Source organism: Chlorocebus sabaeus, chromosome 22, assembly GCF_047675955.1.
Source record: "Chlorocebus sabaeus isolate Y175 chromosome 22, mChlSab1.0.hap1, whole genome shotgun sequence".
NCBI classification, from domain to species: Eukaryota; Metazoa; Chordata; class Mammalia; order Primates; family Cercopithecidae; genus Chlorocebus; species Chlorocebus sabaeus.
This window is the reverse complement of record NC_132925.1, coordinates 96,516,406-96,536,936: the sequence shown is the minus strand read 5'-3', so window position 1 is coordinate 96,536,936 and position 20,531 is coordinate 96,516,406. Positions and strand designations below refer to the sequence as shown.

General features: G+C 41.8%; 1 protein-coding gene across 2 annotated transcripts in view; it reads left to right on the top strand.

The window, feature by feature from the left end:
* Positions 1-18,143, top strand: part of SNRK (SNF related kinase) — a 65,579-nt gene extending 47,436 nt beyond the window's left edge. For both annotated transcript variants that reach the window (XM_007983846.3, XM_007983844.3), the window contains 3 exons: positions 7,303-7,515; positions 10,018-10,152; positions 14,344-18,143. In XM_007983846.3, the coding sequence (XP_007982037.1) occupies positions 7,303-7,515; positions 10,018-10,152; positions 14,344-15,562 (1,567 nt within the window). In that variant the 3' untranslated portion in view covers positions 15,563-18,143. The remainder of the gene's footprint in view (positions 1-7,302; positions 7,516-10,017; positions 10,153-14,343) is intronic.
* The last annotated feature ends 2,388 nt before the right edge of the window (positions 18,144-20,531 follow it).

The following is a 20,531-nucleotide window of genomic DNA, read 5'->3' as shown; positions in this document are numbered from 1 at the left end:
CTGCATGTTGGATGTTTGTGATTCATGTTATAATTCAAGGAGTATTTCCACAGCTTCTACTGAAAAAGCTTATTTTTATATTGATATATATATCATTCAAATAAGTATACGTTGTATATGTAGTAAAATGAGTACCTATGTACCCCATTATCTAGCTTAAGAAGTAGAACAGTTCCTACTGTCTAGTAGCTGTCTGTGTCTCCCTCCTAGAAGAATTATTTTTAATACTTATTGGGGCTGGGTGCAGTGGCTCACACCTGTAATCCCAGCACTTTGGGAGGCTGAGACAAGCAGATCACAAGATCATGAGTTCGAGACCAGCCTGACCAACATGGTGAAACCCTGTTTCTACTAAAAATACAAAAATTAGCTGAGTGTGGTGGCATACGCCTGTAATCCCAGCTACTCAGAAGGCTGAGGCAGGAGAATCACTTGAACCCGGGAGGTGGTGGTTGCAGTGAGCTGAGATCATGCCACTGTATTCCAGCCTGGGTGACAGAGCAAGACTCTGTCTCAAAAAATAATTATTATTATTATTGGCGGGGCGCAGTGGCTCACGCCTGTAATCCCAGCACTTTGGGAGGCCAAGGCGGGCGGATCACGAGGTCAGGAGATCGAGACCATCCTGGCTAACATGGTGAAACCCCGTCTCTACTAAAAATACAAAAAATTAGCCGGGCGTGGTGGCGGGGCACCTGTAGTCCCAGCTACTCGGGAGGCTGAGGCAGGAGAATGGCGTGAACCCCGGAGGCGGAGCTGGCAGTGAGCCCAGACCGCACCACTGCACTCCAGCCTGGGTGACAGAGCAAGACTGTCTCCAAAAAAAAAAAAAAAATTATTATTATTGGGGCCAGGCATGGTGGCTCATGCCTGTAATCTCAGCACTTTGGGAGGCCAAGACGGAAGGATCGTTTGTGCCCAGGAGTTCAAGACCAGCCTGCAAAACACAAGGAGACCCTGTCTCTACTAAACAAACAAACAAAAAAAGAAAAATTAGCCAGTTATGGTGGCCCATGCCTGTGGTCCCAGCTACTGGAGAGGCGGAGGTGGGAGGATGGCATGGGCCCAGAAGGTCGAGGACACAGTTAGCTGTGATTGCGCCACTGCACTCCAGTCTGGGTGACAGAATAAGACCCTGTCTCAAAAAAAAAAAAAAAATTATTGGGATTATTTAGGTTTTTAAACTTTTTTCCTGTATCAGTTTTGCTAAGCTGTTTTTTTTAAGGGACATGTCTGTTTTATCAAATTTTTCAAATGTATTAACCTCAAGTATTTATCTTTTTTATTTTTTTGAAATGGAGTCTAGAACTGTCACCAGGCTAGAGTGCAGTGGCACAGTCTCAGCTCACTGCAGCCTCCACCTCCTGGGTTCAAGCGATTCTCCTGCCTCAGCCTCCCAGTTAGCTGGGACTAGAGGTGCGCACCACCATGCCCAGCTAATTTTTGTATTTTTAGTAGAGACAGTGTTTCACCATGTTGGTCAGGATGGTCTCGATCTCTCAACCTCATAATCCGCTCACCTCGACCTCCCAAAGTGCTGGGATTACAGGCCTGAGCCACTATGCCCAGCCTATAGTATCTTTTAGTTGTATTTTTAAGTCTATAAGAAGTGTGGATATAGTGTCCTTTTTTATTTCAATAGTGATAATTTGTGCTTTTTTGTCTTGATCAGTTTTACAAGAAGTTTGTTATTTTATTAGTCTTTTTCTAAGAACTACCTTTTGCTTTTATTAACAATTATAATTTTTGTTTTATGTTTTCTTAATTTTATTTTCTCTTGTCTGTAGTATTTCATGCCACTCACTTCCATGGGCTAATTCTGTTCTTTTTCTTTCTGTTGTCGGATACTTAGCTCACAAATTTCCCTTTTCTGTTGTAATAATTTAAGGCTATAAATTGCCTTCTGACACCATTTTAGCTGCATCCCACTGGTTTTGATTTATAGTCCTTTTGCTATTATTCAGTTCTAATAAGTATTTTCTAGTTTGTGTTGATTTATTTCATGTGTGAGTGTTTTACAGGGGTGTTTTACATTTCCAAATCTATGGCATTTTTCTAATTAGCTTTTTATTTATTTCTACCTTAATTGTGTTATGGTCCAAGAATAATAGCCTCTATGGTACCAGTGTTGTTTTTGTTTTTTTGGTTTTTCAAATTGCTGAGGCTTGCTTATGGCCTAGCATAAGATCTTTTTGTTCTGGAAAATAGTGTATATTTTCCAATTTTGGAGTTCTGTTGTATAAATCCTTAAAATCAAGCTTTTTGATTATGCTGTTCAAAATTATTTGCATCCTTTCTGAGTTTTTTTTTCTCCTAGTTGATCAGTTACTGAGATATTCTTCCACTGTGATGGTGGATATGTTTTATCCTTGGAGCTCTGTCAGTTTTTGCTTTGTTTTGAGGTAATGTTATTAGGTGCAAACAAGTTGAAAACTGTCTTATCTTCCCATTCTATCAATTTGTATCAATGAGGTAATGGCCCTCTTTAGTACTGCTTTTTTGCCTTAAAGTCAGTCTGTGTTGTCTAATTTTAGCCCCACCAGTCTTCTGTTGGTTACCATTTGTGTGCTGTATAGTTTTTCTTTCTTTTCTTACTTTAAACTTCCCATTGTTCTGGTTTTCAATACATCTTTTTTTAACAGACTGGAGCCAAGTTTTTCTTTAATCCCATCTGATCATTTTTGTGTTTTAAATGGAGAGTTTATTCCATTTACATTTATTGTAGTCACTGATAGATGTAGATCTATTTATGCCATCTTTTTATATGTTTTATGTTTGTCCTACTTGTTTTTTTCCTTTTCTTTTTTTTTTCTTGAGACAGAGTCTCGCCCTGTCACCCAGGCTGGAGTGCAGTGGCGCGATCTCCACTCACTGCAAGCTCCGCCTCCCAGGTTCATGCCATTCTCCTGCCTCAGCCTCCCGTGTAGCTGGGACTACAGGCGCCTGCCACTGCGCCTGGCTAATTTTTGTATTTTTAGTAGAAACGGGGTTTCACCGTGTTAGCCAGGATGGTCTCGATCTCCTGACCTCGTGATCTGCCTGTCTCAGCCTCCCAAAGTGCTGGGATTACAGGCGTGAGCCACCGCGCCCGGGTTTTTTTTTCTTTTTACCCCATTCTTCTTTGGAGTTGATGGAGGATTCCTTACCTTTCCCTTTCGCTTCCTTCTTTCTCTTTTTCTTTCTTTCTTCCCTCTCTCCCTCCATTTCCTTCCTCTCTCCCTCCCTTCCCCTCCCCCTCCCTCTGCCCTCCCTTTCCTCCCCTTTCCTTCTCTCCCTTCTTCCCTTTCCTCTCCTCCTTCCCCTCCCTCCATCCTCTCTCTTGCTCTCTCCCTCCCTTCCTCTCTCTCTCTCTGTCCTCCCTCCCTCCCTCTTTCTTTTCTTGGGGTCTTGCTTTGTTGCCCAGGCTGGAATACAGTGGTACAATCATACATCACTCACTGCAGCCTTCAGCTCCTGGGCTCAAGTGATTGTCCTGCCTCAGCCTCCTGAGTAGCTAGGACTACAGGTGCTTGCCACCATGCCTGGCTAATTTTTAAACTTTTTGTAGACACTGGGTCTCACTATGTTGCCCAGGCTGTTCTCGAACTCATGGTCCCAAGAGATCATCCAGCCTCTGCCTCCCAAAGTGCTGGGATTATAGACATGAGCTACTATGCCCTGCCAAAGTTTTTCTTTTTCCCCTTGTTTGACTTTCTCCCTGAATTAGCTAGGAAGTTATAGTCTGTTATTTCAGCGATTTTTCTACCTGTTTTAACACAGATACACCTTTTTTTGTTTATTTTTGTTTTGGTTTTGGTTTTTTTTGAGACGGAGTCTCACTCGTTGCCCTGACTGGAGTGCAGTGGTGCGATCTCAGCTCGCTGCAAGCTCTGCCTCCCAGGTTCACGCCATTCTCCTGCCTCAGCCTCCCGAGTAGCTGGGACTACAGGCGCCCGCCACCATGCTTGGCTAATTTTTTGTATCGTTAGTAGAGACGGTGTTTCACCGTGTTAGCCAGGGTGGTCTCGATCTCCTGACCTCGTGATCCACCTGCCTTGGCCTCCCAAAGTGCTGGGAGTACAGGCGTGAGCCATCGTGCCCGGCCAAATATAGATGTTTTTATACCTTTTTTTTTTTTTTTTTTTGAGATGGAGTCTCACTCTGTCACCCAGGCTGGAGTGCAGTGATGCAATCTTGGCTCACTGCAGCCTCTACCGCCTAGGTTCAAGTGATTCTTGTGCCTCAGCCTCCAGAGTAACTGGGATTACAGGCACCTGCCACCACACCTGGCTAATTTTTTGTATTTTTAGTATTGACGGGGTTTTGCATTTTGCCTAGGCTGGTCTCGAACTCCTGAGCTCAGGCAATCCACCTGCCTCAGCCTCCCAAAGTGTTAGGATTACAGGCATGAGCCGCCATGCTCAGGGGCCTCATGTTTTTATACTTAATTTAACAAAATCTATAGCTGATTCTTATTTATTTTAGGAGGGAGGGGTGGGGAATGGCCTCACCCTGTCACCCAGGTTGGAATGCCGCAGTGCAATCATGGCTCACTACAGTCTCGACCTCAGCCTCAAGTGATCCACCCAAGTAGCTGGGACCACAGGTGCAAGTCACTACACCTGGCTATTTTTTTTTTTGTTTTTTATTTTTTTGTAGAGATGGTGTATTAGTCCATTTTCATACTGCTATAAAGAACTTCCCCAGACTGGGTAATTTATAGAGGAAAGAGATTTAATTGACTTGCAGTTCAGCATGGCTAGAGAGGCCTCAGGAAACTTAGAGTCATGACCGAAAGTGAAGGGGAAGCAAGGCGCCTTCTTCACAAGGCAGCAAGAAAGAAAAGGAACTCAGGAGAAGCTACTGAACACTTAAAACCATCAGCTCATCATCACTATCATGAGAACAGCATGGGGGAAACTGCCCCCATGATTCATTTACCTCCACGTGGTCTCTCCCTTGACACGTGGGGATTATGGGGATTATAAGGATTATAATTCAAAATTAGATTTGGGTGGGGACACAAAGCCTAATCTTATCAGACAGTGTCTGATATATTGCCCAGGCTGGTCTGAGACTCCTAGACTCAAGCCATCCCTCCGCCTCAGCCTTCCAAAGTGCTGCGATGACAGGCATGAGCCGCTGTGTCCGACCTCTTTATTCTCTTCTTGAACACCACAAAATCTTTAGAATATTTTAACTACCATACAATATTTTAATAATTTTTCAAATGCCACAAATTAGATATGATTATCATTCTACACAGTTAAAAATTTCATATTTACCCAGATGCTTGACAGAAACTGTTCACCCTTCCAAGTGGAATCACACTATCCTGTCAAAATAAAATTGTGTAGACTTTGTTTGGATGAACATCTGTTGGTGATAAGCATTCTCAGTTTTTATTTGGAATGTCTTCAAGTTATGTATGCTCCGAAAAGATGGTTTCATTGAGTATAGAATTCTAGGTTGATAGTTATTTTCTCTCAGCTCATGGAAGATACTATTCCACTATTTTCTGGCATTTGTTGTTGCTGTTGAGAAGTCAGCTGCCCATCTTATCATCTTGTTATCTCCGCGTAGGTGTCCTGTCTTCACTTAGGCTGCTTTAAGATTTTCTGTTTATTGTGCTTAGGATACGTTAGGCTTAGTGGTTCAGGATTTGTGCTCTTTGATGAATTTTGGAAAATTCTCAGCCATTATCTTTTCAAATATAGTTTCTTCCTGATTTTCTCATTTCCCTCACTCTGTCCTCTTCTTTTTATAAAACTGTATTATATTTCCTATCTCAGTCTGTTGATACAATTATTTCCTTAATTTTATCTTACATTGATTCTGTCTCATTTTTAAATTTTGTTTATTGATTTTGTTTTTATAGTGATTATTTTTCATTTTAGAAGCCCTATTTAGTTTTTTCTCGGTTGCCTAGTAATTTTATGTATAGTAGCTTTACTTATAGTATAAAGTATCATCTTTAGTTCACTGGCTATATTATTTTCAAGATTCTCTTTCATGTCTTAAACATATTTAACACAGTTACATTTTACATCTGAAAATTTCAGTATCTGAAGTATTTGCATTCTGAGTTTGCTTGTTTTCGAGGTCTTGCTATTGGTAACTTGTTTCTTTTGTGTTTTTGACTGATATTCTTTGTAATATTATTTGGAGAATTATTTGAGGCTGGTTTTCAGTTACATTCCTACAGGAGGGGTCTGTATATTTACTAGTTGCGCAGGAGTACTTCCAGCTGAAAGCACTATAAATTAACTTCTGTGTACCACACAGATATCATTAGTTTGGAACACAGACTTGTGTGAGGACCAGCTTGTAGTAAGAAGTTCTAAGTTGTTTCTCATTTTTCATTTACCCTCACATCGAAGCTGGAGTCCTTGCTCTTTGCAAGGACTCTAGTTTTACTATCTACCTTCAGTAGGCCTTACACATTATATTCTGTTATATGCACCCAACATAGCCTGTAAAGCTGAAGCAGATGTCATTCACTTCATAAGGGTTCTGCTTTTACTTCATTTTTAGTTGCTGAGTGTTACTTATTTATTCTGCCAAAATGGTGCCTTTAAATAAAATATTTTCCTAAAAATACATTACATGGGCCGGCCACGGTGGCTCACGCCTGTAATTCCAGCACTTTGGGAGGCTGAGGCGGGTGGATCACTAGGTCAAGAGATCGAGACCATCCTGGCCAACATAGTGAAACCCGTCTCTACCAAAAATACAAAACTTAGCTGGGTGTGGTGGCTCATTCCTGTAGTCCCAGCTACTTGGGAGGCTGAGGCAGGAGAACCGCTTGAACCCAGGAGTCAGAGGTTGCAGTGAGCCGAGGTCGCGCCACTGCACTCCAACCTGGTAACGGAGCGAGACTCCGTTTCAAAAAAAGCTAAAAAATAAAAAAAATTATGTGGTATTTTAGTTGTCTTCATCAGAAGCATCATTCATTTTTTTCTGAAGCAGAAGTGGGCTTGTGTACTCTATTCTGTATGTCATTGCTGATCATTGAATTTGATTCTGGTATGTCACTAAGCCAGCAGTTAATTCAAGAACAGATGTTGATACCTATAGTTAATTCTAGATGATAGGGAGCTCTTATTTGTGCATTTGGCTTATCAGTATACCTGGAGGTTGTGATTTTTTATTTTATGACTACAGTGGTACTAAATTTTTATTATTCCCATCTGCCCCACTGCCACCACTAGTGCACCTAATTTAATTGATGATATAGGAAATCATTTTTATTAATAAAATGATCCATCATTACTAATCCTTGCAAGCAGTTTGCTTTAACAATGGACTTACCTTCCTTTCCAGCCTGATCACACGGATGCTACAGAGAGATCCCAAGAGAAGGGCTTCTTTAGAAGAGATTGAAAATCATCCTTGGCTTCAGGGAGTGGACCCTTCACCAGCCACAAAGTATAACATTCCCCTTGTGTCATACAAAAATCTCTCGGAAGAGGAGCACAACAGCATCATTCAGCGCATGGTGCTTGGGGACATAGCGGATCGAGACGCCATTGTAGAGTACGTCAATGCCTGTCAGTACAGGGGGCCACAGGTTTAGGATTCTTGGAATGGGCTCTCTCTACTTAACACAGCCTTTGGACACCTGTGTAATAGGTGGCAAGAGTTGTGTCATTTATCTCTAAAGTTCTTGGCCCAGGGTCTGACACAGGTTTTTTTTGGTGTTTTGGTTTTATGCTAGTGAACAAGTAAGCCATTGCTGGGTGTTGTCAGTGAGTGCTGTGACCTTTTTCCCTTTCTGTAGGGGTGGAATGAAACAGCTTGTTTTGTATCCCAGTATATACCTTATCTGTAGCACTATTCTCATTCCTCTGTCTCCTTCTGGTCCCCACAGTGAGTAGGGAGAACAGTACCACATGCCTAGAGTCCTCTAAGTCAGGAGATAGTAAATGGTGCCGGCCACACATTTTTATAAGTGAAGTTTTATTGGGCCACAGCCATGCCCATTCATTTAAGTATTGTCAATGGTTGCATTGTGCTACAATGGCAGAGTGGTTGTGGGAGAGACCACATGGCCCACAAAGCCTGAAATATTTATTATCTGGCCCTTGAGAGACCCTGCTGCAGCCACTTGGAGCCTGCAAGTTATACAAGTTGTTAATTACATCCTTTAAAACCAAAGCCAGTTTTTAATAAACAGTTTGGAATCAAAGATAATACAGAGAAAAAATGCATTTTCTTTGTTCTGATAATGATTAATTTCTGTAAGAGGTCCTGACTGTAAAAATAAGGAATATTTCCACAAATTAAAGGTCAAAGGTTATTTAATGTGTTGGATGAAACAGTTGGGTATGTTGGAAAGAGAGTATGCTCTAGAAGGCAAAAAAAAGGGGTTTCCATCAGGAGGGCCCTTTCGGGATTTGATCCAGTTCCCTGACTTGGGGGAAGAGAATCCTGTGGGCTGGACCTGCAGACCCCTGCCGTGTGTCTCCTGCCACACGCATGCCCACTGGAAGGCTCTGATCCCCAAGAAGGGCAGTGTCTATCTAAAGGACACTTTAGAGTGTTTTACATTGATGGAAAGAAAGGTTTATAAAAATAAACTCAGGTTCTTCATTTTGGTTTAAGTACAAATTTCTGTAAGTTTCCAAATGTATTATGATTCTTTATAGTATTGACTCACAGCTACTTAAATGACGTAAACATGTGACAAAGACAGGACACTTGCTGTTTCTGCTACACTCACTCACTTTTGGAATGTGTAGAAAATGATTTTTCACTTCTGAGTGGATAAAAGGCTGTTTATATCTCTCTGAACTGGCCTTGTGTTCTTAGCTTAAAACATATATACATGCAGTAGTGTCATCTAGAACTACTTAATATAAATTCAATTATAAATCCAAAAGGTAGTACAATTTAAATGGTTGAGGTGACTCCAGTTTGCCAGTTTGCTGGTTTCCTGATAGCTGGGCGAGCCAGTCTTGCTGTCCCCTCAGCTAGCCTTACTCCGTGCTTGCTGCTCACATCCTGAGAAGCTGCTCATTCTGAGGGTGACTCCTGAGTTCCAACACACACCTTTGTCTCACAATACATTTCCAAACCCAAGCCAACTCCTGTATTCAGTACTTTGCTGAAGAAACTAGTAAGTCATTCTACCCTTGAATTTTACCTTGGACACTTCCTTTGGAATCTCATGCCTCAGCCTGCCCTGCCCCCATTAGTTGTGACCCCAATGTACATTTTGAAAAATGGGTGTCTGCTGTTGCTTCTTTCCTAAGTGTTCATTGTGTGAGTATTTTCAGTAACTACAGAAAGTTTCTGAAAACCATAGTTATGTATTTCCTGGCCTTGTGGGATCCGCCAAAGCACGCCCCAGTATATCCTGTGACAGGCCAGCTACAAAAGAGTGGGCAGGGCTGTGGGCCTTGTTGGACCTTGTGTCCCAGCACCCTGTCTAGCCAGACTGGGTACTCGGTGAGCATTACGTTTTAAATGGATGAATGACTACATTGACCTTATTCACAGCAATTAATGGTGACATATTTTCAATTTCTTTAATAATTCTGTAGTGCCTGAATTGCCAGTAAATGCAGAGGGAGTATGAAAATAAAAACATTTTCTGATTTTTCTGACTGATATTAGTACTTCAGTGCACATTCATGTAACACAGACTTCGTCTTCATTTCATACTTCTAGTGGAAGCAAGTAAGCCACCTGAACAAACACTGTACACACAAATCCAGATTTTGAATAATGCGTGTACTCATTATCTTAAGTGTCTAAAACTGATGTCTAACTCAGCTGCTGTTGGCATTTTGGATTTTTCTCTCATTTATGAAAAATGTTCATAAAAATATGAACATTTTTATGCAGTTGTTTTTAGAATTTTGAGTGACCTAAATAGCTACTAGTTTGATTGTTTTTCTGGTTTGCATTTTTTTGCATAATTTTAAAGATTCCAGCCATTGAATTTAACTTGCTTGTACTTTTAAAAATCAGTTCTGCTTCTTGTAAAAATCCTCCTGATATGGCTGATGTTTGCTCTCACCTTGTTTTCCTCAGAGCCCTGGAAACCAACAGGTATAACCATATCACAGCCACGTACTTCCTGCTGGCTGAAAGAATCCTGAGAGAAAAGCAAGAGAAAGAAATACAGACCAGATCTGCAAGCCCGAGCAATATCAAGGCCCAGTTTAGGTGAGAAAAAAATCTTCACTGATTTTAGTAAGTTTAACGTTTTGAAATAGCGAACTTTTTTTTTTTTTTTAATGCTTCCTAACTCTTTGGGGCAAGAGAGTACAAACAGTGATGATGGCCTCATTGGAGAGGCCACACATGGGCTCTTCGGGGGTACATGAGGGTCTGGGTTCCCTCGTCACCAGGGATGCCGTCCCCTCCTGGGCTCAGTGGGGACGGGCCGTGTCTGTTGGCGTGGTCAGGAAAACATGGAGAAGCAGCCTCATGCCAGAGTGTCTTGCTAGTTATTTTCATTAAATTCTTCCAACTCCAACATGTATTAATCTGTTATTTTCTGTAGTTTTTCATTCTAGGAACAAGGCTGAATTTTCCCTCAGTTATTTGAAGTAATTTTTAAAATTAAATAGAGTATTGCTATGCCACAGTGTTCTCTCAGGATATCCAGAATTGGATAGTCACATTAGCTAGTTGATTTCTTAGCTGCTTGACCTTGGGAGGTTGCTTAACCTCTCTATGGCTTAGCTGCCCAATCTGTAAAACAAAAGTAACAATGCTATTTACCTCATGGGGTTGTGGAGAGGAATGATGAGTTAACATATGTAAAGCACTTAGAACCAGGGCTTTGTGTGTTTGCCGACACTGCTGGGAATATTTTACCACCATTATCGTCAAGTCAGAACGTGCTGCTCCCCAAGCCTTTTCTAACAACCTCCTCCTCCTCCTCCTCCTCCTCCTCTCTTCCAGCCTTCCCAGTTTGCTTTTCCTTCTGCCAGAGTAACTTTCCACTTAAAATCAAAGCATGGAAAAGGCTTACTTTTTTCATTATCATTATGAAATTTATTTCAAGTTTATCTTTATGCACTCAGATAAAGTAACCCATGGAACTGTAGTTCAAAAACAGAAGCGTGCTCCTGATTCTGAGTAAAGCTGTGTGTACCTCCAAATATTTATGAATATATGTGTGTGAATATTATTGTGAATAATAATACTATGATTGTAAAAGATTAAGAAAGCCATTTCGATTTTAAGTTACTTGCAGTTGTCTCGCCACATGAACTTCGTTGCTTGGGTAGAGTGGCAGAGTAGGGGGAGGAAAACATTCCCAGCTTGCCAAACAGTAAAGATTTAGAAGTCTAGTTTAACTAGAACATGAATTTAGTAACTGTATTCATTTCTTGGATGCATTCCTCTGTAATAAAAACTAGGCACACTGTCTAGTGTCTGCTTAGAAGAGGACTGAACCCAGGGAGTGAGGGGATTCTTGGGGATAAGATAAACCAGAGACTGATGCTCAGAAGTTACGGTCAACCTAGTCCTGACCCGAGCTCCCTGGCAAGAAAGAGTAACCCCAAGGCAGATCATCACTACTCGCCGAGACAGGTGCACCGAGACTGGCGCTACCACCGGGCTTCTGGAGGAGAGAATATTTAGATTTGAACTCTTCTATTCAATGAAACATACCAGAACTCAGTTTAAAGCTGATCGTGTATGTGAGACCAACATTAGCTATAAAGAAATAATAGGCCAGGCACAGTGGTTCAACCTTTTGGGAGGCCAAGGTGGGAAGATCCCTTGAGCCCAGAAGTTCATGACTAGCCTGGGCAACATAGACCCTGTCTCTATAAAAATTAAAAATAAAAAGAATTTAAAATACTAGAGCTTTCTGAACTGTTTTCCTTTTGCTGTCATGAGGACTCTGAAGTGGAGAAGCTATGAGCGCCTTTTTTTCTATGGCACAGGACCTCCTGGCAGTGGCAGTGTCTCCTGACTTGCCTTCTCTTTGTTGTCAATGTAACTTTATTGACAAGACCCTGGACCTCCTTTGGTTCCATTGCTGGGTATGCCTTGTGGTCAGAATGACCTAGGAGGTGGAAACCTGGACTGAGTCAGGAGACTGTATTTAAAATGGCAACTAGCTGGAAGGAAGGGTCAGGCCAGTGAGAGCCCCAGCCACAGAGAACAGATACATGCTGTGTGCACCAGTGGGTAGTCCGGAAGAATTGGTGACAGGCTGGTTGAGATGAGTGGTTAACTGGAGACTGATATCCAGCCTCCTAGCTGGGCTGGGTGTCTTCGCAAGCAGATCGGTAGGCAGAAAGAAACAGGGATTTGGCCTGCAGGTTCTGGAGTCCAGGGGCAGAGTCCTAGACCTGGAATTGAGCGAGAACACAGTGACTCCACTAGAGAATGAAGTCCCAGATGCCATCTCAGGAATGTAGGTATAAGATGTGGCTTAGCTGAAATCCTATTGCTACAGATGGGATCCTGCAGCAGTGAGGTGGCGTGGTATTTGGGAGTTGTCAAATCAAGTAGCTTAAGGTTTCTGAAATTCTAGAACGGATTCTGTTTCAGATATAGTAGCATTAACTTTGTTAAAAATATGAATAATTGTAGGGCTGCCCCAAGACATTTGTATGGAAGAACATGAGGTCTGAGGGAAGGGCCTAGGCATTTAGAATTATTTCTAATTGAGAACTGTTATGACTGACTGTGTCCGGGGCCTGTCTGCAGACTCCAGAGACTCTTCCTCCAGCCTGCCCTGTAGAGCCCAGGACAGCACTGTTGGAACTCTGTAGGGAGGAGCCAGATAGCAGGGTAGGCATCTCATAGACTGCAGCCAGATAGTTCTGGAATGCAAAATCAAGAAGTTAACCCAGAAGCAGGACGTGGCCACACAGTGTTAGCCATTGTTCGGTTATGACCACTTCAGAGAATACTGCTTCTTAGCTTCAAATTTAAATGTTTTTCTTAATGACACGTTTATTTTATTAAAGGAGAACCTGTGCAAAACAAGAAAACTTGCACATAGCAAGTCTAGTCGATATTCCACATACAGTGGCCACTGGTAAAATTTTGTTCCTGCCTTTATTATTATAACTATATTACTATGCCCCCTGGGGAGAGAGGATAGTTGACCATTCAGAGATGTGTTTTTGTTTTTGTTTTTTTTGTTTGTTGTTTGATACGGAGTCTTGCTCTGTCCCCCAGGCCGGAGTGCAGTGGCCGGATCTCTGCTCACTGCAAGCTCCGCCTCCCGGGTTCACGCCATTCTCCTGCCTCAGCCTCCCGAGTAGCTGGGACTACAGGCGCCTGCCACCTCGCCCGGCTAGTTTTTTGTGTTTTTTAGTAGAGACGGGGTTTCACCGTGTTAGCCAGGATGGTCTCGATCTCCTGACCTCGTGATCCGCCCGTCTCGGCCTCCCAAAGTGCTGGGATTACAGGCTTGAGCCACCGCGCCCGGCCAGAGATATTTATTCAGAATAGCAGCTAGAGAGCCTCATTTAAAAAATTCATCTTCTCTGGGAACCAAGCAGTATTCTTGTTACTTTGGCAACTCCAGGTTAGGAGATAAAATGAAAGTTTAAATAATGGCGAATTTTGCTATTCACTACTCTTGTATGGGCATTTAAAAATATACTTATTTAAGGCTGGCACTGTGGTGTGCGCCTATAGTCCCAGCTATTCGAGAGGCTGAGGTGGGAGGATTGCTTGATATTCCCGGGGGTCAAGGCTGCAGTGAGCCACATTCATGCCCTTGCACTCCAGCCTGAATAACAGTGAGACCCTGTCTCAAAAGACAGACATTTTTATTTAACCTAGTGAGTTTTTTAATTGGAGAAGAAGAGATTTTTATATGATTTTGTATAATGTATACGTGTTACACATATAACTTTTCTTTCTATTCAGATCCATTAAACTGTTTCCATTTCATTTTATAAACGCCAAGTTCTTACCCCATGGTAAAATCAGGAGCCCTGGAAATTTCAGGTGAATTTTATTTGTAGTAATATACCTTTAAAGGTTGTGATCTAAGAACCAAAGAAACACAACGTGTGCTGTTCAGGTTTTGCTTTGCCAATAGCCTCCATGGGCTTTTAAAAAACGTTTATCTTGTAGTATAAAGCTTTTGTATAGAAAAGATGGAGTAGCTCTTTTCCCTGTTTTCTTTTCTGACAGCTGTGATGAAGTTGTCACTTGGCCAATAAGCCACAAACTGAACCATGTTTCAAAACCACATTTGCCCTTCTGGTGGCCTTGCTGATGTTTACAGGATGTTGAATGGGTTTGCAGGGTTGCTGCTTTTTTCTTTAAGTCTGTAGATTTTGTCCCAGTAAGTTTGATGGGATGTACTTTACTATCATCTGCATAATGATTATATGGCTTTCCCCCTCCAATCTATCTGTTACATAGGCAGTCATGGCCAACCAAAATTGATGTGCCCCAGGACCTTGAGGATGACCTCACGGCCACTCCTTTGTCCCACACGACTGTCCCTCAGTCTCCTGCTCGGGCTGCTGACAGTGTCCTCAATGGCCACAGGAGCAAAGGCCTGTGTGACTCGGCTAAGAAAGATGACCTTCCCGAGTTGGCTGGACCAGCACTGTCTACGGTGCCACCCGCAAGCTTAAAACCCACAGCCAGTGGGCGGAAGTGTCTATTCAGGGTGGAAGAAGATGAAGAGGAAGATGAGGAGGACAAGAAACCCATGTCCCTCTCAACACAAGTGGTTTTGCGCCGGAAGCCATCTGTGACCAACCGCCTGACATCCAGGAAGAGCGCGCCCGTCCTCAACCAGATCTTTGAGGAAGGGGAATCTGATGATGAGTTTGACATGGATGAGAATCTGCCTCCCAAGTTGAGCAGGTTAAAGATGAACATAGCTTCTCCAGGTACAGTTCACAAACGCTACCACCGGAGGAAAAGTCAGGGCCGGGGCTCCAGCTGCAGTAGTTCGGAGACCAGTGATGATGATTCTGAAAGCCGGCGGCGGCTCGATAAAGATAGTGGGTTCACCTACTCCTGGCATCGCCGGGATAGCAGCGAGGGGCCCCCTGGCAGTGAGGGGGATGGCGGAGGCCAGAGCAAGCCGAGCAATGCCAGCGGAGGGGCGGACAAGGCCAGCCCCAGCGAGAACAATGCTGGTGGGGGCAGCCCCTCCAGCGGCTCGGGTGGCAACCCCACCAATACATCGGGTACCACACGCCGCTGTGCTGGCCCCAGCAGCTCCATGCAGCTAGCCTCTCGCAGTGCTGGGGAGCTCGTTGAGAGCCTCAAACTCATGAGCCTCTGCCTCGGTTCCCAGCTTCATGGGAGCACCAAGTACATTATCGATCCACAGAATGGCTTGTCGTTTTCCAGTGTGAAAGTCCAAGAGAAATCTACGTGGAAAATGTGCATCAGCTCCACAGGGAATGCAGGGCAGGCCCCTGCAGTGGGCGGCATAAAGTTTTTCTCTGACCACATGGCAGATACCACCACTGAATTGGAACGGATAAAGAGCAAGAACCTGAAAAATAATGTGCTGCAGCTACCTCTGTGCGAAAAGACCATCTCTGTGAACATCCAGCGGAACCCTAAGGAGGGGCTGCTGTGTGCATCCAGCCCAGCCAGCTGTTGCCACGTCATCTGACTGCGGCCCCATCTGGCCGCTAGCACGCTTCCTGCTCAGAGCAGTGAAGACCGGCTCACTTCACTGTTCCTATTTGGTTTTACTATTTTAAAGTGGGCGTTAGGAGCAATTATTTATTACCTTTCCATTTGTTCGCCTGATGATGTGACAATGCATGGTCTTTGTGCATGCTGCTAGACACTTCTTTTCTTTTCCAGCCGAAAAGCCTATTATGTAATTTTTACATTCATAATTTTAATGTGGATGATCAGGATTAAATTAAGATGTATATCTGGAACCTCTTATAAATGGAGCACTTAGAAATTTGATGTTCTGCACTTAACTTAGAGAGAGAAAAAATACTTTTCTTTGTGAAAAATCTGAATTCCTGTCCTGACCTTCTGTGATGTGGAAACTCTGGGCTCTGAGACACACTCTCTGGTGTCTGAGACAGAACCAAAGCAATAACGTTGTGATGCCCACAGGCCTGGAGCCAGCTAGCGACCTTGTGCCGCCCAGCCGTCCATGGCCTGTGCAGAGCAGAGGACAGTGAGTGTCTGCACTGAAAACCTTAAAACAACAATTTGAACATACCCACACCTGTTTGTCTTAAGCTATAGTGTAAAAACAAAGTTCGGGCTCTTAAAATTTAACTGAAAAAGACTTCCTTGTTTTTGTAATAGGTGAGATAAAGTACTTAGATTTATAAGGCAGCTTCCCCTGTAATGATAAATTACAAGCAGACAATCTTATTTTGTAATGTGATGAAGTGATGATGTCTTAACTCTACTTAGAGAGTGTATGTCTGTCTAACAGAACAAAAAGATGCTCTGTGTAAATTCCTTCCTGTAGGGCACACTGCAGGATTTCCATGTAGATAGAAGAACTATAGGGCCTAGTACAGAAGGTGCACACAAATGTTGGCAAAGTTAAAACCCTATGAATTAAAACCTAATGGGATTTGGTTTTTAGGAGTTTGGTAATTAGGTTATCTCTTTTGTTATTTTCATTCAGTTACATCCTTTGGCTCAGCTAGCTCTGAATGAAAAATATACATAAAAGGGTAAAATTCACACATACAGCAAACAAAAATGCACAAAGCCTGCTTTGTAACTTTTTTTTCTGGAATTGTTTTTCACTTTGCCTTTTCCTGCCAAAACAATAATCAAAGAACTCTTGCTTTAACCTATTCCTGTACAAAGACTGCTTTTGACCAGAGAATCATCTGTTGTGGCATTTTATCTTGTAGGACACTGTATATTGCAAATTGCTAATTATGGAAGGGGCCAGTTGCTGTTTTTTCATGCAGTGCCCTGGGAGTCTTAAAAGCAGTGCTTAGCAACATTGGTGATAGAATGTGGCTGGGACCCGGGGCCCTTCCCCACTCTTCAGCCCCACATCATGTCTCTGAGGTGACGGACTGAGACGCATCTGGTCCTGTAATTCGGAGAGTGGGCGGATCACCAAAGAACTGCATTGCTGTGGTCACTGTTTCTTCAAGTACACACTGACTCTGCTACTTTAGGATAAATATATTTTACTCAGAACTCTGAATTTCACAGTATACTTACTAAACTAAGTAAAAATGATACTTAAAATACTTATTTTACTTTCTAGACCTAGGCTAGATATGTTTTAAGCTACAGCTCTAGTTCATTGTGGTATTTATAATTTGAAAGCTATGAGAATAGATGTGTGGGTGAAGCCATAGAACATATTTGCTTGAAATTCTTGAGCAGGGATCTTATAAAGGGCCAGAAATAAGATGTGTGGTTCACATAGATAGTGAGCGTAACATCTGTATTAAACGTAGGAGAGAAGTTTATAAAGGGCATTGGCAATAAACTCTTTGTTGCAGCTGTTTTCCAAGCAGTGTAAATACTTTTTCCTGTGATTATGTATAGCCTTGGAATGGCACCTTTTAACTAACCCATATGTGTTTGGTTTCAATGGTTTTTTATATTCAGATGTATATATGGTGCTCACTTTAGGATCAGCAGTGTTGACCATTTATGCTGCATAGCTGTATTATAGCCTTATTAGTTGTTTGGTTGACCCTCGGGGTGTACAAATGTCAGTCTGAGTGGTGTCTTACTCCTTTGTTTATAAGTGAATGATTGTGCATGTGTTGTATGTCATAGTATGTCGTCACATAAAAGGGAGGGAGCGAAAAACCATTACATTAAGATAATATTGGACCAAACTACTTACTTGCTCTAAACAGTTACTTGTACCCCTTAACCTGTCTTCAAAAGTTGCATAGAGTTACAGTAGTGTATAAATTAAATATTGTGGAAGAACAGTCTTGTATTTTTCTGTATGTGTGTATATATATAATTATGTACTTCTGGCAATTCTATCTGTATTTAAAGATGTGACAATCTTGACACCAATTTTAAGAATAGCTGTGAGACCGAATTAAAGATAATCCCTACCAAGTGAAAAATTGATGTGTGTTAAGAGGGTACATAATTATCAACTGATTTGGTCAGTTGCTTCCAATGCTGGTTGATTTCCCTCATTGTGTAAACATTGACAGGTATGTGACAAATGGGAAAAAATCCAAATAATAAAGTGACATATTGGTGTTCAGCAATATAAACCGTGTCCTGTGTTGTATTGCTTCTCATGAGTGCAGCTTTGTGTGCTCCCACCTCAGTTAGACCCAGCCTCCTCCATGCCCTGTGCCTGCACCACCAGATGTGGCTGAAAAAGTACAGTCATTACTGTGTTTAAACTCATGGCCACAAATAAGAGGTGGGGCCAGGGTGCCCATTAAGTATACTTTCTCTATTTCATCTCCTTTCCTCACTCTGCTGGTCACCATGCTGCCCAACTGAATGAAGGGAAGCAATGGGAACTGCCACAAGTTCTCACCTCTGCCTTCCTCCCTTCCTTCATACACATTCCTCCTGTTACTGTGGTTCCAAGGTCAGCTACTCGTACTCAGTTCTCACAACCATTACCATAATCGACTTTCACCCCACCCCCACCCCCCAAAAAAGAAATCTTGTGCCCTTTGGCCTACTTTACCTTTGTCCGCAACTCACCTTACTCCAGCCTCATGCAACCACTTCCTGTGATTCATTTTCAATTCCATGTTAGAATCTGATAAATTGCTCACTCTCTTCCTTGCGAACTTCCCATCTCTCTGTATCTCACTTCTGCCTTGCTGCTCTTCAAGTCCAGTGGTTCTTCCTCATTCTTCCAACCTCTAAATTTGGAATGTCCCAAGGTTCAATTCTGGACCCTGCTCTATCTGCAGTGACTCCTCATCTCATTTAGTCTAGTATCTATATGCTGATAGAAGCCCAAATTATATTTAGCCCACATAGCCTGGGAACACTGAATTTCAACTACCTATTTGACTTTTCTACTTGGATGTGTCTGTGTGTCTACAGCATCTCAATTTTTACAAGTTCAAAACTACTAATCTTTCCCCTCAAATCCTTTTACTAGTGCACCCATTTTAATAAATAGCAACTCCTAGCCTTCAATAGTTTCATACAAGCTGAAAATCTTGGTGTCATCCACTTTTTCATCCCAGCATTCAGTCTATGAGCAAATCTTACTTGCCTTTCAAAGTTGACGGCTTCTTGTTGCTGCCACCACTACCACTCTAGTCCGTGGCACTCAACTGTAAATGCCTCTTAAAGGGTTTCCCTGCTTTTGCCCTTGTCTTTCTCGTTTATTTTCCACTTAGCAGTATGAGAGATAATTTTAAAGGCTAAAACATACCATGTTTTGAAAGGTGTTTAGTTTCCAAATATTTGGGGTTTTCCCACATACGTTTCTATAATTTTTGGTTTAATTCCATTTTTATCAGTGCATGCTTTGTACAGTTTAAATCTTTTGAAACTTTTTTTATGGCCCAGCATATGACCTATCTTGGTGAATGTTTCCTGAGTGCTTGGAAAGTGCTGTTGGTGGAGTATTCTACACGTCAGTTCGTTCAAGTTGGTTGATGATGTTCAAGTTTTCTATATTCTTACTGATTTTCTGTGTCAATTATTGAGAGAGGAATGTTGAAATCTCCAACTATAGTTGTGGATTTGTCTGTTTCTCCTTTTAGTTCTAGCAGTGGTATTTTAGAAAATTTGAAGCTGTTTGGTACATATGCATTTAAGATTGTTATGTCATATCAATGGATTGATCCCTTTCCTCATGAAATGTTCTCTCTTTATGCCTGGTGAATTATTTGTTCTGAAATCTACTTTGTGTGATAGTGATATAGTCACTCCAGCTTTCTTTTGACTTACGAGAATATATCTTTTTCCATTCTTTACTGTTAACCTATTGTGTGTTTAAGGTTTGTTTTTTGTAGATATCATATAGTTAGAGCTTGCTTTTTCATCCCATCAGCAAATGCCTATCTTTTACTGAGGGTTTAGATGTATTACATTTAGTGTAATTGTCAATATGGTTGAGTTTAAACCTACCTAGTTTTCCATTTGTCTCGTCTGTTCTTTTTCCCTCTTTTACTACCTTGTTTTGGTTTAACTGAGCACCTTTTGTTACTCCATTTTATCTCCACTATTGGCTTATTGGCTGTACCTCTTGTTTCTCAGTGGATGCTATAAGATTTGCAATACATGTATTTTATTATATCACAGTCTTAATATATCACTTCACGTAGAGTATAAAAACCTTGCAACTGTATGCCTCTACTTTCCTCTTCCTGTTCTTTATACTACTGTTGTCATACATTTTATTTTTGTATATATAAATATTGTTTTAACTAGTTTTTAAGGGATTAAACATGGGTGGGGGGGAGTATTTTAGCTACATATTTGTCATTTGCAGCACTCTTCATTTCTTTGTGTAGATCCACACTTTGGTTTTCCTTCTGTCTGTAGAACATTCTTTAACATTTCATATAATGCAGATCTGCTGGCATTACATTCTGTCAGCTTTTGCTTGTCTGAAAAATTATTTTTCCTTTATGAAAGATATCATTGGGTATAAAAATTGATTTACTTTTATTGCAAAG